Source organism: Oryzias latipes, chromosome 20, assembly GCF_002234675.1.
Source record: "Oryzias latipes chromosome 20, ASM223467v1".
In the NCBI taxonomy this organism is placed as follows: Eukaryota; Metazoa; Chordata; class Actinopteri; order Beloniformes; family Adrianichthyidae; genus Oryzias; species Oryzias latipes.
Genome location: NC_019878.2, coordinates 10226793 through 10244538, shown reverse-complemented (window position 1 = coordinate 10244538; position 17746 = coordinate 10226793). Strand labels below are relative to the sequence as shown.

Below are 17746 nucleotides of genomic sequence, written 5' to 3'. Positions count from 1 at the left end.
TGGTCAGGTTTTTTTTTTTTTTTTACAATTTTCTCCTGTTGAGAGATGTGCTTCAATAGATGGAGGAACAAACTTTGAACCTTTTTTTTTCCTTTTTGTTTTGCACATTTGTCTTATCTCAGGTTGTCCTCCTCAAACATGGAAAAAAATCTACTCTCCTCCCTTCCAAAGGTTCTTTTAACCACCCTTTGTAGGAAACCATTGTTTTGATACAACACAACATTTTCAAGTATGTTTCTTTATTGTTACTTGGAATAAGAAATTATTTCTCAATTATCAATCAAACCTTATTATTACAGAAATCTCTCCTGCAGCCCTTGCATGCTATTAAACTCCTTTCTGTTGGTTTTAGTGATGGAAAGTACAGAAGATATTGCATTCAGGAACATGGTCGATGCACAGGCTTTCCAAGTGTTTACAGAATAAATTCACACGCACTGGACTGTTAAATTTTTAGAAACCAAGAGGAATTTATACTTACAAAATTTTTTTTGTTTGTTTTTTAATTCAGCGTTTCATGTGATTAAGCTCAACACTGGGTGCTACCATGCAAGTGTTCACTTTTCTGTATAAAGAACCCCTTAAACTGGTTAAAAATATCTTATCATTATTTACACTATTTTGTATTATAAATCATTTGTTGACACTGTAGGAAAAAGTTCACTTTGTTTTAATAAAAGTATTATGCACTTAACACTTTGTTGATTTTGCACAGAATTTTACACATAAGACCTAACGTATCCAAGATAAGATATCCAAATGTTATTTTTGCTTAATTTTTTTCCTGTATGCTGTATGATGTCAGACATAAACACTCACCGGCCACTTTATTAGGTCCACCTCCTAGCAAGGGGTTGGACCCCTTTTGCCTTCAGAACTGCCTCAATCCTTGGATTCATTAAGCTACTGGAAACATTCCTCAGAGACTTTGGTCCATATTGACACGACAGCATCACACAGTTCCTGCAGATTTGTCAGCTTCCCATCCATAATGCTAATATCCCGTTCCAACACATCCCAAAGATCCTCTATTGGATTGAGATCTGGTGACTGTTGAAGCCAATTGAGTCCAGTGGCTTCATTGTCATGTTCAAGAAACCAGTCTGAGATGATTCCAGCTTTATGACATGACGCCTTATCCTGCTGAAGATGGTACACTGTGGTCATGAAGGGATGGACGTGGTCAGCAGCAAGACTCAGGTAGGTAGTTGTGGTGCTGTAACCAAGCTCAACTAGTACAAAGGGGCTCAAAATTTGCCAAGAAAACATCCCCCACACCACCCTGAACTGTTGATACAAGGAAGGATAGATCCATGCTTTTAATGTTGTTGATACCAAATTCTGACCCTACCATCCGAATGTTGCAGCAGAAATCAAGACTCGTCAGATCAAGAAACGTTTTTCCTTCTATTGTCCAATTTTTGGTGAGTCTGTGTGAATTGTAGCCTCAGTTTCCTGTTCTATGTTGAAAGGAGAGGCACCCATAGTGTGGTCTTCTGCTGCTGTAGCCCATCTGCATCAAGGTTGGACTGTTGGAATTATCCCTCATTCTGTCAGCCTGTGCTTCTTAAATATGTGTACTTGTTGGCTACAAAAATCATTGAAAAATCCATAACAAATTAAAATGTATGATTTAAAACATTTTCATCTAAAAACGCGAATTTGAAATTTGTGTCACTGTTCATTGGCATTATGTCTAATCTGATAACTAGAGTTTTCTCACAGGATATTCAGTAATCGTTAAATAACTTTTTCTCAATTGTTGTTTTAAATATGTATTATTTGTTTGAAGTCGTTTATGTTCCTGTAAAAGTTTGAATTGAATGGAAAGTTGTTTGCCATATACTGAAACAATATAGTGTGCTTAAGCTAGTAATAATAACAGCATAAGAATAAGTTTCTTTTATTATTTTTGTAATACTCTGATAAATTTGTGTAATATGCGTCAAATATGCCAGTACATGCATTTTACATAAAATATTCAAGTTTTTACAACTGTCATATAAACATACAGCTTTCTGGTTAAGGCTTTTAGAGATGGAACTGAGATACATTTCAATTTGTTTGATAAACACAGGGGAAAAAAGTAGAAGTTGAAGAAAATTTGCATTTATGAATATAAAAATTGCCAAATATAATAATGAGATTAATTGTGAGTTTTTTACTGGAGTCCAAGTTTTTATTATGAAAGCCAAAAATTATATATTCAAATTTCAGAGTGAAGTTGGGGTGGATATGTGTTTTGATAAATTGTAAACACTTTTTCCAAAAAGATCTAATTTCATTACAGTTCCCAAAAAGATGGTTAATTGTTTTTGGTTGTTCTTTGCAAAAATTACAGTTAGGGTCAATTGTTTTGACGTATCTTAGCATGACTTGATTGGTGGGGTAAATTTGGGAATTATTTTATAAGAAACTTTAAATTTTTGGGTCACACTCCAGCCTTTTTTTCTCCAAGTACTGGCGGGACCAAACCGTCTCCAGTGGTTTTTGGCACATGGTACAGAAATGACATCCCTAGTTTGAAACAAGGCACATATTTTGTTGTTGTTCTTGTGGGTAGGAGTAAAGCAGATTTTTCCTGTGTATTGTCACACGTGTGTGGATGTCAAGCGTTCTGGTGTCGTAAAATAAACAGCGTGATGACGACAGTACTCCTGACTCCTCCCCTTCGGCTCTCACGTACAACTCTTTAGGAACGTAGGAACTAAACCCTTCAAGCCAATCCCGCCTGTCACCCGCTTAACTTTCAGCCAAGTCAATTATTGACATCTCCCATCAGTGAAGAGACTTTTCTTCCCTTGCTAGCCTCAGTGCCACTTTAAAGGTAAGCGTTTTTACTACTACTATTATGAGTTTTCAGCGAAACTTCGCGCTAATTAGCTTGAACTTCAAGTTGAAGTTGCAACCCCGCGAGCCTAATGGTGGTCAGTTAACATTATTATCCGGTTGGCGTAGGGTTGGGTGGTCCATTTCTGAGCGGCTTGCTGGCTTTACTGCCCTGAACAGTAGTATTTTTATTCACCGAGGTCCTAGTTTAAGTCAACTACTCTGGTATTAACGCAAATACGCACCTTTAATTTAAAAAAAGCGTCAACTATTTGATTGTTTTTCCAATGGTTTCCTGACGTATTAGTCACTTTTTAATGACGTAACCAAACGGAACTCCCTAGTAGTAACTAACTCCTGTTCTTGTTCAGACCCATTTGGTGCTTATTTTGTTCTTCTTATTATTCATCGAAATGGTTATAAGGGTTATTGCGTAGTTTTGTAAAGTTTAATAGAAACTGTGCCTATGACACTTTTTTATCGGTGCGTAACCTTTTACATTAAGATGAGGCTGCTTTTCTGCCGCCCCTGCTTGTTGTTTTTAGCCGTTAGCTGCGCATCATGGCTGCTCAGTGTGTCACCAAGGTGGAGCTCAGTGTTTCCTGCGATCATCTGATGGACAAAGACATCAGCTCCAAGTCTGACCCCCTGTGTGTCCTGATGATGTGCGGCGAAGACTCCCGGTGGTACGAGGTCAGCATGGCCACCGAATCGGATTCTGTCCAAATATTAAATACTAATCAGAGGCTTAAGTTTAATTTTTGTCAAAACCTTAAATTTCTGTGATTTATCTGTTTTGAGGCCCATGTTTATTCTCCTTTTTTTGCCTTTTTACAAGATTACATTTATATTTTAGAGTGTGGTTTATTTAGTGAATTTGCAACAACTATTATTTATTTTAATAAACCAAAATGAATAATCTCCTGATGATTAAATGTGTTAATGTTTTACTCACACCTTATTTCAGGTCATTTCAGACTCACTTTTGCTAACAAGGCTTCCTAACAGGTGGGACGCTCTGAACAAGTGCAGAACTGCCTCAGCCCCAGGTTTTCCAAAAAGTTTGTCATCGATTACTTCTTTGAAGTAGTTCAGAAACTGAAGTTTGGAATTTATGACATTGACAACAAGACAATTGACCTGAGTGATGATGACTTCCTGGGACAACTGGAGTGTAATCTGGGCCAGGTCAGTTATATTTCTTTAATATAAGGGTATAGACGTCAGAAACTAGTTCTGCTGGAAAAGGAGACCATTTTTTTCTGTTAAAGATCTGATAAACTCTTGCTGATAAAACTCTGTGTGTAATATGATCTCATTTGTTGACTCTGCTCTGCTTTTGTGGGTTTAAGTAGCATTTTTGCCTAAAGGCTGAGTTTTCTGCTGTTGTGTTGTATAGAGTTAAACTGTTTTTTTTCTGGCTTTCTGTCCATAAAAACCATAATCTGTAGAAGTTGTATTTAGGGTTAGGTGGTAACCAACCTTTTATTAATACATTTATTAGCTTATTTGACACAGTCTGGTTAGAAAATATGTATAAATTGTATAAATCTTCCTTTTTTTTGAAATTTTAAGCTTTTTGTTCCACTTTCTCAACCGTTTCTTCAATTATTTGTTTATTTTTTGGAGTCTTTTTAATGCTTTAGGTTGTATCCAGCAAGAAACTGACACGACCACTCGTCCTGAAGAACAATAAACCAGCTGGCAAGGGGACCATTACAGTGAGTGGGCAAAAGAAGTGATATTTTTATACTGATCTATCAATTGTTGATCATTTACCCTGATTTTTGTTGTGTTTTAGATTTGTGCAGAGGAAATAAAGGACAACAGGATGGTGAACTTTGAGGTAGAGGCGAGGAAGCTGGATAATAAGGTACAAATCATTTGGTTTTTAAGTTCTTTAAGACGTTAAATGCTTTCTACTTTAGCTAATTATTTGTTTTCATACTCAGGATTTGTTTGGAAAGTCTGACCCCTATTTGGAGTTTTACCGTCAGACAGACAGTACATGGCAACTGGCTCACAGGACAGAGGTAATCCGATTACAACTCTACTGCTATTGAGGAGGAAAATGTCTGCAGTTCTGCTCAAACATTCAATCATCTCCATGTGTCTCAAACTAAGTTTTTAAATGTATGAAACCAGTTTGACTTTGCCCAGGGAGTAAGTTAGTGTAGAACCGCCACTGATTAAATTAGTTACAAATGAATGAAAATGTCAAAACCTCAAAAGATGTCAGTCATGACTTATGACTGCTGCACGGTGGGGAAGTGGTTACTACTCTCTCCTCACAGCGAGAAGGCCCTGGTTCGAGTCCTGGCTGGGTTTTGCATGCTGAGTTTGCATCTTCTCCTAAGGGCATGCATGGTTTTTTTTTCCAGCTTCCTCCCAAACTTCAAAAACATGTGGCAGTTTAGCTCAGGTGGTCGAGCAGGTTGTCCAACAACCGAAGGGTTGACGATCCCCGCTTTCCCCAGCCAGCCAGCTGTCACCCCCCGAGCGCGGCTAATCTGCATCTCAGCGCTCCCCCCAGGGAATGGGTCCAAATGCGGAGAAGAATTTCTCCATTGTGGGATAAATAATGTGTCTTTTTTTTTTTAATTGATGATTCGAAATTGTTCATAGGTGTGAGAGGCTGGGAGAGGCTCCGTCAACCCCTAAAGGCAATAAGCGCGTTTAGAAGATGGACGGACTGTTTACAGCTGTTAGTATTGCAGTTTGATCTTCATGCTACAAAGTCGACTCAGACTCAGCATGTAAACAGACAGACTGAGTTGACATTTTTTTGACTGACTGGTTACATAGATGTTTTTCCAGATTAAGTCGATCAGATTCACTCTACTGCCACAAGTGCTGACTCTTTATTCTAAATAATTACATGCAGGTTGATACGAACATTTAGGAAAGTTTGGGACACTCTCAGAAGTCCAGTTTGGTTCTGTGCTGCTAACTGTTCTGCAGTGATGTTCTATCAAAGTAAAAGCAGCTGGAAACTCAGCCATGAAGTGGCTGACAGAGTTGTCATTTTATGGCTTAATGCAGTGGAAGTAGAGCCGTGCCAGGTGTTCCTGTTTCTAGTATGGCTACTGTTTTCTAGTTCCATGTTTCAGTTTTAAGTTGAGAGTTTAGCGGGTTGAGGACAAGTTAGGCCATTAAAAGTGGAAATCAGGACCCACACTTTGAATTTTACATTGCTCAATTTGGATGAATATGTAAAACTACAACATGATAACAAGTTCCCTCTGTCATTTTTCCTTGAGAAGCTTGTTGAATTGGACCCATGTGTTTGTAGTTGTAATGCCAACGGCACTGCAGCCCGTGACATAGGGGCAGTTGAGCAAAAGTAAGACACATTAGCAGTCAGACTCCTAACATCCACGGTTAGGAGTCTGACTGTGAATGCTCACGCCTTTCTAAAGATTTGAAAGGAGAACAACTCCAGATATGCTAACAGAGCATAGTACTGGGTTTAGTAGAAACAGTAATGTACACTGACGTTTGGATCAGAGGAAGCCAGTCTGCTTGTCAATCAAGTGACTTACTTCATGGCGAAAATGATGATTGGCTGGAGGCATTCTGTTTATTTATTTTTGACGGCCCATGATCAGCCCACACTTCCTGTGCGATTGACGTAGGCCTGCATAATAAATCACAAATTTATCGTAATCGCAATATCAAGCTGTGCAATACACATATCGCAAAAGACAGCGATAAATAGTAACCTTAAATGTGTTAAACAATTTTATGGCAGCTTGAAGTATTTAACGAATCAAAAAAAAAACATTTATGCATTTAACCAATAGGGTGGAGCTCTTCCTGTTGTTGACCAATCACACGGAGCCCTTTTATGTGAGATGCTCGCCTCCTTTGTAGACGAGGGGCATTTGGAGTATCATTTAAGTTGACTCTTATTTAAATTAAACTGTTGGAGTGAAATGGAAATTATTCTTTTTGGTCATTTTTCTGTTTGTTAATGAAGCGCAAGTTATTGTCATGACAATATTGATCACTATAGGTGTGGGGTTGTTGGTTCTTATATAAGGAACTGTGAATGTTCTACAGACTTTCTGTGCCACAATGATCCACACCAGAACACAGAAACGATCCATAATGACGTGAGTGAGATTTTGACCTGTACTGATTCCTGACTTGAACTTTTTACCTTCTCAGAACTGCATACATTTTTGCCTTTTGTTGATGATGAAATCTTTTCAAACACATTCCAAAAACGGAATCCAACCTATTTGTGAAAAAAGCTTCTCTAAAAGCTCTTTCACAATTTGAGCCCATTGAATCCTGCTGCTGTCATCTCTGAATGGTTCTGTTTCGCCGGGTAAGAAGACAGAGAATAACTTGATATGTCAGTAAACTCGGCTGACCTCTTTCTAAAGCCACATGGGGTCAGAAAATCTGGGTCGGACCAACTCCAGCAGCCCCAAAACGGCTCTCCCTGGCTTGTTAAGTCGGCACTTTCATGACCTTCTCCCTCGCACTCATCAAGGCAAATCGCCTTCTCAACAGGACCAATTGACCTATTTGCAATGGATGTGTACATTTTCTTTTCAAATGTTTGATTCCAGGTGGTGAAGAATAACTTGAATCCAACGTGGAGGCCCTTCCGAATCCCTCTGCAGTCTCTGTGTGGAGGAGACCTGGACAAACCTATAAAAGTAAATGTTTGAACAGGTTTAAACTGCAGCTCACACCTTCAGTCACAGTTGGTTTGATCAAGGAAGCCGTTTTTTTCCCCATTGTCAGGTCGCTAGCACTTAAAACAATCAAGTTTGTCCTCTTAGACAATTAGTATTTAGTGTCATAATGTATATTTTTGAACTTTTGATGCAAACATGTCAGGAAGGAAGCAGTTTTCCACCACGCGGGACACGTGAGTTTCCCAGAATTCCACAGCTTTGTGTGTCTGTCTTCATCTCACCATCACTTTTCTGGTTGAAGTGTGTGTGAATGAAGGAGATGGTGATGACACAGAAGTCCCTTTTTTCTTCTTGTAGACATATTTATATTCAAACATTTTGTCCGTGACATTAGAAGTGTAGATTGTTCTGTTGCTGTCATACACCATATGTGTATTTCTGCATGTTCATTTATCTGTCAATCAGTTTCCCGCCACTAAAACAACAGGAAGCAGAAACAAAATAAAAGCACTGTTAGAAATATTTGACTCTTTTTCTTTTAAAGTTTAAGTGAAGAAATGTTATTTTTTTACCCAGAGTAAACGTTATTATCTGATGTTCCCTCTTTTCTCAGGTTGAGTGCTATGACTACGATAGTGATGGATCACATGACTTAATTGGAACTTTTGAAACCACAATGAAACGTCTCCAGGAGGCTTCTCGGACCTCCCCGGTACGAGCGTGATGCTTCCTTTTATCACTCGCTATTTAAAAACAAAGTCAAACTATTGTCTGAAAATCTTTAGTTGACATGTCGGAGCATTTTCGCGCTAAAGGATGCATAAACCTTTTCAAGACGCGTGTCAACTATTCTGTCCTACAGGCTGAGTTTGAATGCATCAACAGTAAAAAAAAGCAGAAGAAGAAAGGCTACAAAAACTCTGGGATTGTGAGCGTGAAGGTGTGCCAGGTAGGGTCTTTTACTCACTTTGAATGTCCTAATATTGTGCAGTAATGTGTTCTAAAAACGTGGCTTTGTCCTCCAGGTGGTGAAGGAGTACACATTCCTGGATTACGTAATGGGGGGCTGCCAAATCAACTTTACTGTAAGTTTTGAGTTTTGGCCTCACTTATTTTGAAAGTCTTGAATTGATGCTGATGTTCTGTCACCCACACGTTTGCCGTCAGGTTGCCGTGGACTTTACCGGCTCTAACGGTGATCCCAGATCTCCCCAGTCTCTGCATTACATCAGTCCTCAGGGTGTGAATGAATACCTGTCTGCCATCTGGTTTGTGGGAAATGTCATCCAGGACTACGACAGGTGGGACCACAAGGACTTGTGAAAAGCTGGAAAAGGACATTAAGGATTGCCCTCTTGCAGCTGGAGTGACTCATTCACCTATTTATGCAACAAAACAGAGAAAATGCTTGGCTTAGTGATTTAGAGCTGGTTAGACTTTGTCCTCGTGACTCATGAGGCACAGAGAGGCCGGTTTGAACAGAATTGATGCATATTTTCCATTCAGAAAATATTCCAAGCAGTATCTGTTCCACTACCTTTCTTTCATGTACCGGTAGGGACAATAAAAGGAAATGATTTGATTTAAAAAAACGTCATAAAGCAATTGTAATGCATCAATGACATCTATGTGACTGAATAGATTTTCACTGAATGTCAAATCTAGATGTTTTTAATCACACGTGTAAATAATTTATTGCAGTAAAGCAAGAAGTTTTTACTGTGCTTTCTCCTCTGTGTGTAGTGATAAGATGTTTCCAGCATTTGGCTTTGGAGCTCAGATTCCCCCTTCCTGGCAGGTTTCCCACGAGTTCCCCCTAAATTTCAACCCATCAAATCCATTTTGTGCAGGTATGTTAACAGTAGCACAGCATCTCCAGGGCTTTAATGACACCCTGATTTCAGCTGTTTGTTATTTTTGTTTGTGTGTGTTTGTGTGTGTGTGAAGGCATTGCAGGCGTGGTGGAGGCCTACAGGATGTGCCTGCCTACTATCAAACTTTATGGTCCCACCAACTTCTCACCGATCATCAACCATGTAGCAGGTTTGGCTTGTCAGGCCATGCAGCAGACGGCCACATTGGTGAGTTCTCTATTATTTTCATTTTTTTCTAGAGCTGTTTTCCTTAAAGCCCTACTCCGATCAGCTTTTGATCTATTATAAAAGGAAGATTATGCCTTTTTCGCCAAAAACCTGTGTCATTTTCTGTGGCATAGTTTCTGCAAAGCGGCAGGAGTTCATTAGAAATTGACTTCTGAGTTGTGGGCGGGACCATTCCCACCGAGCACCCCTCCCCCTTCCTGTTTATGCGCTCTCCCACTAGCTTACAGCCCAGGGAAGGGAGCTGGGGGCTCAAATCCAGAAACGGGCCCAAATCCACATTTTTGCATCTGCTCCTAAATCCCCACAATTTAACCAAAGAAACACTCAGAAATGCTGTGTTAGGCTAAATTTCCTTTAATCTTGTCGTCCATCTTCAGAAAAATGCCACAAGAACATGTTAAACAAAATTATTAGCAGGGGGGGGGACTTTAAAAAACTTTAGCTTAATTATAAGTCTTAATTAAAGTAAGGCCATTTTTTGTATTATGAATGTTTGTACAAAGGTTTGCAACTTGTAGTTTAAAGATTCCACTGTAAAGTTAGTGTTTCACTAACCGTCTCGTCTCAAATATTCACGTTTCCTTATTTGCGAAAGCTCTCTCCATCCTGTGTTGTCACTCTGTCCTCCTGAAGCAATACTTTGTCCTGCTGATCATCACCGACGGAGTCATCACAGACATGGACGACACTCGCAGAGCCATCGTCAACGCCTCCCGGCTGCCCATGTCCATCATCATTGTCGGAGTGGGAGGAGCCGACTTCGGCGCCATGGAGTTCCTGGATGGAGACAACGGCCAACTGCGTTCACCTACAGGCGAGACGGCCATGCGAGACATCGTCCAGTTTGTGCCATTCAGGCAGTTCACAAATGTAAGTCTCACCACAAAATAAAATTCTGTGTGTCAAACTTTCAAACCCAAAGTCGTCCTCCTGACTACCAGCAATGCAAATGTGTCTAAACCTGAATATCTCCCAAAAACTGCATACGACTGAATTAACTGCTTTCTGACGTTTGTGGCTTTTCAGTGATACCAATTGTGAAGAGGTGGGACTCTGGGAATTGTAGTTTTTGGTGGATTTTAGTCAAAAGAAATTCTCTGGTAGTCAGGAGGATTTTCTAATATTCAAAACATTCTCAAACATAAAATCCTTGGTTTGTCTAATCTTCAACGTGTTTACCTCTACACCAGCTCTCATTTTTGCATTGATGCAAAAGAGTCATGTAAATGCATTTCTGCAACGGTTGTTTCAAGACAGTAAGTCCCCAACCCCCAGGCTGCAGACTGGTACCGGTCCGTGGGCCACAAATAAGAAGGCTGCATGCAGCTGTGTGGTTTAAGTGACTTCAATCTGAACTAAATATAACCACACTCAGAAATACAAAGAATTTAAATTTTAGCTCTTTTGAGCACCTAATCCTGTACAGGCTTTCTATAGGGAAACTCCTTTTATTTTGACATGAACGTTCTTTTTAGGCTTTAATACACTGTCAGGGTGCTAAGAGACAGGGAAAGCATGACTGCAGCACCAACAAAAGAAGGAAAACGTCTTCTTCATAGTAGTGTAAGAAGAAAACGCTTAACTTAAGGTTCTTTAAAAATGTGTGGATGCTGCACTTCCAGGTTCTGTGCAGCAAATTGCCTGCAGTGCTACTGACTCAGCTCTTGATGAAACTGTACTGTAAAGCAAAAATACAGTTGCTGTGAAACTGCTGCAGTGCATCCAAGTCAAATTGAAGATGTTTTTACCGTGTTCTTGTGACATTTTTCGTATGATGCATAACTCCTCATCAAAAAATAATAAGGACATAAAAAAGAAAGTTAAAATAGCATTTCTGATTATTTCTTTATTCAAATTGTTGTAAATCGGAGGCAGATGAAAAGCTGCAGTTTTAAAAAGCTGTGACAGCGCAAATACGGTGGTCCACAACCTCCCTGCTCCGCTCTATTCTGATGCATCCACTGTCAGACAAATAGATCCGTGTTCGTCTTTGTTTTCCTCGTCTGAGCTGGAATCTGGATCAAACCTGTACGGCTGGATGGCTCCGATAATGCTCGCTGTTTTTGTTGCACCAGGAATGTTATGTTGGGGCTGTAAGGATGTGTTAAGGAGAGTTACGGGGGACGTGAAGGAGGGTGGGGTTGTCCCCCCACGATCCCTTTCAACAACTCAGGTGAATTTCTACCAAACTCCTGCGGAGACTATGTCTTAGAAAACGACACAGATTTTTTAATTTGGACTAAAATTAGCATAATCACAATTAAAAGACAACTGTGAACGTTCTTACAAAAGATCAAAAGATGATCGCAGCCGCTCTTTAAATAAGAAGAATTGTCCCCAAAACAGAACAACGGACAAACTGAAGGTTACGTTTCAACTGACTTCTTTTTTTTTTATGCGTCAAATTATCTCACTTCGGTTTAAAAAATGGATGTTAATTATCTTCATGTGTTCATGCTGAAGTCTCCTCCTGAGGCGCTGGCGAGGACCGTGCTGGCAGAAGTTCCCGCTCAGCTGGAGGGCTTCTTCAACACCATGAAGCTGCACCCGCCCAGCTCCAAACCTGCACCCACCCCTACAGGGACCGTGTGACACCAGGAAGAGGAAACGTCTCCTCTGTTTTCACATCAGCTTGGAATCCACGCGCAGCACATCTCCTTCGTAAGCACTCCTCTCTGCTGGCATGTCTCACTTTCAAAGCAGATCCAGACGAGGTAAAATACTAATTGCTGATGTCTAGTGCTTCAAGAAAGATAGCATTCCATTATTGAAAAGGTTTTGCACGGAAAATGGGACATAAAACTTTTATCTTTTAAAATACTTTTTCCTTTCGAAAATGTTTCCGCTCTAGTAGCTTCGCGAAAAAGATCCATAGCCAACTGTATGTATCTGTAACATACAACTACGTAAGCATGAACATGTATACATAAAATTATGTAAGTGTGTTTGGAGCCTCCATAACACGTGTGTGCTACCTTTGACATTTGAAAATCCAAAACTGACAAGTGACTTCATGTTGTTTACATGAAGTTCCATGTTTGTTTTTGGTGCCCGGGCTTTATTTTTAAATGACATACTATTGCATGTTTCTTTATGTTATTACATAGAATGTATTATAAGAACCTATTTGAGGTCTTTGTTGTGTTACAGGAAAGATTGCCAAATCCACAAAAGGAATCTTACATATTACAACTGGAAAATCTGTCTCATTTCTGCCAGTATCATGTTATCACTATGCCATTTACTTTTAAATGCATTGTTTTTTATTTGTATTATAGCTAGAAACTAAGAATTTGCAGGTTGCATTATTAATCCTGTCTGCACTCTTAAATTTTGAGATTTGAAACTTATGTTGGCTCTGTTTTAGCCTCAGAAATAAAATGCTTTATCTTCAATACAAATGGATCGAGTGCCATATTTACTGAATGTCTGAATACTAATTAATATTGGAGTTTTAGTCAAATCCAACTTTGTGAAACCAACGACTTCACCATCTTTGGAAGACTTGGTTGAAAAAGGATAAATCACTGCTGCCACCTAGCGGAGAGTTTGATTCATGACATTTTTAAAGATCCACTGACCACTGATAATTATTTTTGCTGTTTTCAACATATTCTTAAGGCATTTTTCTGTTGGACTTGCATAAAGAAAATTAAGCTTAACATTGCGTTTCTGATTATTTCTTTATTTAAACTGTTGTAAATCAGGAGCAGAAGAAAAATAATAGAGATTGTGTAGTGTTACATGGTAGTTTTAACATAGAAATTCTGCTGGGCGACCCACAAGCTTCCTGCTCCAAGATCTGGGTAACAGAGAGGAAGGGGGGGGGGGCGGCGTTGCTCCACACCAACAGTCCCATCCAGAACCCAGGCAAATGTCTACTGAACTATTGCTGCTCTACAGAAACGGTCCTAGAAAATGACAGTTTAAAAAATATATATTTTGGCTAAAAACTGCAGAATCATAATTAAAAGACCACTGGGAACACTTCAGCAATTGATCACAAGATGACATTACATGGCATGAATCAGCAGATGTGAAGTGAGGTAACGTACCCATAATAACAAAAAAAAGAGCAAAATTCCAATATATGTTGCTTTTAAGTCGTAAACAGATTTGCAGTTTTTTTTTTATTGTTCAAATAGTTTATTGTAGAGAAATTACAAAGACAATCAAAATGAATGTCAACACTGTATGTTGGGCATCATCAGCTCTATACACTGACCTGTAATCAGGCACAAAGTCTTTTAAATATAAAAAATAAGCTATTCTCTCAAAGAGGCTGTTATTTCCTGAACGCTTCAAGTCTTGTGAATCAACACTAACTAGATGACTCAATGTCCAAAAGCTTCCCTTCTTTTCTGAAAAATGTCGCGGCTCCCTGGCGTAACAACCGCCGTGTGGTTTGTGGTTACATGCGATGGATGCTGCTGTGATCCATGAACTGCTTTAGGTTGTGCATGTTGTCCCACCACTTGAAGAGGAAAGTGTCGGCGATGAGGCTGAACCAGGGCGTGACCTCCAGCTCCTTGCGCTTGGCCTTCTCCAGCATGGCTTTGAGCTCTTCTTTGGTCACGTAGCAGTGGCTTTTGATCTCATTGGGATCTGGACTTAGGTCAACATCCTGTAGAGAGACACAGGATGCTCACTGTTTTTTTTAGGGTAAATAGGAAGAAAAAAAGCCCAAAATTCAAGAATCGGAAGCACAACCTTCTGCACAAAGAGTATGTAGTCGATCTCATGTTCTCCCCAAACACCATCTGACTGGGCCTTGTAGTGAATTCTTGTTAGATATGTCATTTCTTCTGGAGTTACCTGATGAAAGGCAGCAGGTCAACCCTGATGCACAACAGTCATTTTCCCTTCAATGAAGTAACTCCGCCCACCTGCTCCAGAGGGATACCCAGCTCAGCTCCCAATCTTCTCTGAGCGGCTCTCCTCACCCCCAACGCATCCTTCTCCTCCAGCTCGCTGTCTGTGTGGAGAGGATGACTGCAGCAGGTGTTTGTGAAGCATCCTGCCCACAAATATTCAGTGTCATCAAATATGCTCAACGCTTTGTAGGTAAACATAAGGTGTTTTAGACTTTACTGCTGACCAGGAAAGGTGATTTTGGCGTCAGATCTCTGCTGGAGGAGCAGCTTCTCCTCACTGTTGAAAAGGAAGACGCTGAACGCTCTGTGCAGTAACCCTGGAGGACAGAGGCCGTTACCAGCAGATCAAGGTTACAGGTAAAGGAAAAAAAAATCAATAAGCAGTAACCCTGGAGGACAGAGGCCGTTACAAGCAGATCAAGGTTACAGGTAAAGGAAAAAATAAATAAAAAGGTCTTCAGGCAGGAACCTTTATCAATATTAGAGTTGAGGTGGCAGTTCTTCTTGGTGTCAGCGCCGATCTTGCGGTCGTCCTCGTCGATGAGGATGCACATCTCCGACAGCAGCTGCACCTGCTTCTCGTCCAGGTGGTCCGTGGTTATCTCAGGCATGCCGGATGCTGACCCCAGGTGTCTCACCTGACTGAAGCAGAGGACCGGTCAGTGTGGTGTCTCGAATCAGGAACAAGTCAGGTGCGATCACTCAATCTGAACACTGAATCACGTGATCCAGGTACTCAGCAGGAGAAGCTGAACCTAAAAGACATGGTTTGTCTTGATAGCAGTAAAGCTGTGCTGCTTTTCTGAATGTAAACTATCCATCTTAATAAAAACTATTAGAGTCTAGAGACCCCGAGTTTACAAAGGCTCCAGTACAATGACTTGATATACCAGGAGTAGCAGCAAACATAGATCAGTGCTTTCCAAGTTTGTCTGGATTTGAATAGACATCTAAGGTCACACTAGGAGGCGTGGATCATCACACAAGCGATTAGCTAACAGGCAAACAGTAGTAGTTCCTCGTGCACAGCTAGCATAACTATTATTGAGCGACAAACAAAACAACAGCTGCATTCCCGCTCTGAATTACCTGAATATATCTCTACTGAAGGGGTTGACAGCCTTGCTCCTCAACAGTGTTACTCCGTCGAAGCCGTTTGGTTTTAGCACGGCGGCTCCCTGCCGGGTCACGCTCCGTAGCGCCGCCCACAGCGCTGGGGCCATGGCCTGACCAAAACAGAGGACCAATCACAGAGCCGGAAGAGGAGGCTGCCCGCAAAACACGGAGCGGACTGTACCAAGAGAAGGATCGGGTGACACATGAGGGAGGAACTGGGACCCAGTCAATTAGTTAATAAATATTAAATAAGAATACAGTTTGTTCACATTTTAAAAAGTCTTCAAATAAACGAATACGTTTGAAGTTGTTTTTAATTAAGTTTGATCACACCAACTTTTATATTCTTTACAGATTTTGTAGAGACTAATGCTAATAAAATAGTTTCAGCAGGTATTTATAGAATGAACGACTAAGGATCTTTCACTAAGCTAATGCGGGGTTGGAAAATTCAGGTGATTACAGAAAAACGTTAGTATCTTTGTGCTATTTTCCAACACTTTTTTTGTCTTCCACTCTTTCTTCTCATTGCTTTTAGCCACTAGTGTCTGCAGGGTTGGTAACCTCTTTTAACAGCCTGGATCCAGACAAAAAAACACAACAAAATGTGAATTTTTGTTTTTTGTCCTTTGTGTGCAGGTTGTTGCAGACTGTAGCTGAGAGCAGATGAAATTTTGCAAAGAAACTGCAGTGTGTCCTCAATTCATGAATATACAAAGCCGCTCATCCATGTAGCTTCACGGGTTCTGACTGCTGGAGCTTCTATGCTGTCGGGGAGAAGCACAAAAACCTCCATAACTTGCTGTTAATGACTCGTGTTCTGCATGATGTCCTGATACTAGAAAATGGGTCTTTGTGTGACTGGGAGGACGTGAAACCTGTTTGTGGTCTTCTTGTATTGTGTGACAGCTGTGAATTGGACTTCAATTGACTGAGCGACGATTCCAAAACACAGAAGAAAGAAGATTTGTCAGACCCTTAAGTCTGTAAAGAGTAGGTTCTCTGTTTTGACATGGCTACATTGACTCATTCAAAACCAGCTTTGCTCTCAATCCAAAATGCACTTTGTTTTTCTTAAACTACTGATGCCATAAACCCCATTCTGTTTCAGTGTTGTCTCCTTGGGATGGAGACATTTCTGTCTCAGTGTTGCTGAGTTTAACTGGCTGCGTTTTGTAGATCCTTCTTTGACTATTTTTTCAATCTTGTGAGTTTATCTCTTTTAAACTTTCATCAAACAGCTGATGAATCTTCTCAAATTGTATCACAAAAACATCCTTAAAATAAATTTTTTAGGATGGTTTGGTTTTGGCCAGAAAAAAATTAAAACCCTGCAGAGAACAAGACCTGCATGAAGGAGGAGCTTCACCTTTCATCATTTAATTGAGGGGTGTCAAACTCATTTTCACCGAGGGCCACAAAGGGGCAGATATAACTTATACTAAATGTAATGAAAAATTAATTTAAATTCTCCTTATAATGAATTATTAATTAAATATAACTTTAAGGATTTCAAGAGGAGAAAATAACTCCTTTGGTATGTCCCATTTGTCCCTGTAAAATGAAACTGATAATTTTGTTCAAGGACTTCTTGGAAAAGTATACCAAAACTCTACAAGTATGAGTCTTTCAAGGATACGCAACAACCAACATTTTTGGGTTAGGCTGTTAGGCCCAAATCCCATCCTCAATAGAATCATATTTGATTTATTAGCTTAACTTTAGGAAGTTTCTAGTTACTTTTACATTTGTTTTATAGTTGTTTAAATAAGAAGCTTAAATAAAAAAATCTTCGTGTTCTGCATACATTTTATAAAGAAATTACTAATTTTTTTTATGGTTAATTAAAATGAAAAAATAGTAGTCTATTAAAAAAACAAGTTGTTTACATGGGGCTAGCCCGCTTCCGGTCCAGTGTGATCCATTTCCTGTTTCATCGATCACACTGAAAGTCAACACACCATCAGACCACCAACTGCTGAGGCCTCTTGTAGCCGAACTAGAGTTTTCGCTGCATGTTTCGTACATATAAAGCCACGCACAAAAACCGAAAGCAAACGCGGCTACTTACAGCACGTTTTCTTACAAACAGGCGCACCAAACACGCTGGATTTTGTCTGCGTCGATGCTCGCAACCCAATACGCGTGGAGTTCACCTCCCAGCTCCTGACAT

At 40.0% G+C, this 17746-nt stretch overlaps 2 protein-coding genes across 3 annotated transcripts; one reads left to right on the top strand and one right to left on the bottom strand.

Moving 5' to 3' along the window:
* The first annotated feature begins 2667 nt into the window (after positions 1-2667).
* Positions 2668-12984, top strand: cpne3 (copine 3). The gene is made up of 15 exons (XM_004080932.4): positions 2668-2827; positions 3375-3522; positions 3838-4017; positions 4476-4550; positions 4631-4702; positions 4782-4862; positions 7410-7499; positions 8095-8193; positions 8344-8430; positions 8507-8566; positions 8649-8782; positions 9225-9331; positions 9429-9562; positions 10217-10453; positions 12047-12984. Exons 2-15 carry the CDS (start codon positions 3391-3393, stop codon positions 12173-12175), a joined length of 1617 nt encoding a protein of 538 aa, XP_004080980.1. The 5' UTR covers positions 2668-2827; positions 3375-3390; the 3' UTR covers positions 12176-12984.
* A 710-nt stretch (positions 12985-13694) lies between these two features.
* Positions 13695-17744, bottom strand: idi1 (isopentenyl-diphosphate delta isomerase 1). Of its 2 annotated transcripts, XM_004080916.4 has the most exons (7): positions 17645-17744; positions 15547-15748; positions 14927-15099; positions 14682-14774; positions 14470-14600; positions 14294-14398; positions 13695-14207 (listed from the first exon to the last, which is right to left on the bottom strand). In XM_004080916.4, the coding sequence occupies exons 2-7, from the start codon at positions 15678-15680 to the stop codon at positions 13995-13997; spliced, it is 849 nt and encodes a 282-aa protein (XP_004080964.1). In that variant the 5' UTR covers positions 15681-15748; positions 17645-17744; the 3' UTR covers positions 13695-13994. The 2 variants fall into 2 exon arrangements, with proteins under 2 accessions (XP_004080964.1, XP_011487054.1); XM_011488752.3 differs by lacking the exon at positions 17645-17744 and having other exon boundaries at positions 14927-15095; positions 15547-15628.
* Positions 17745-17746: the final 2 nt, after the last annotated feature.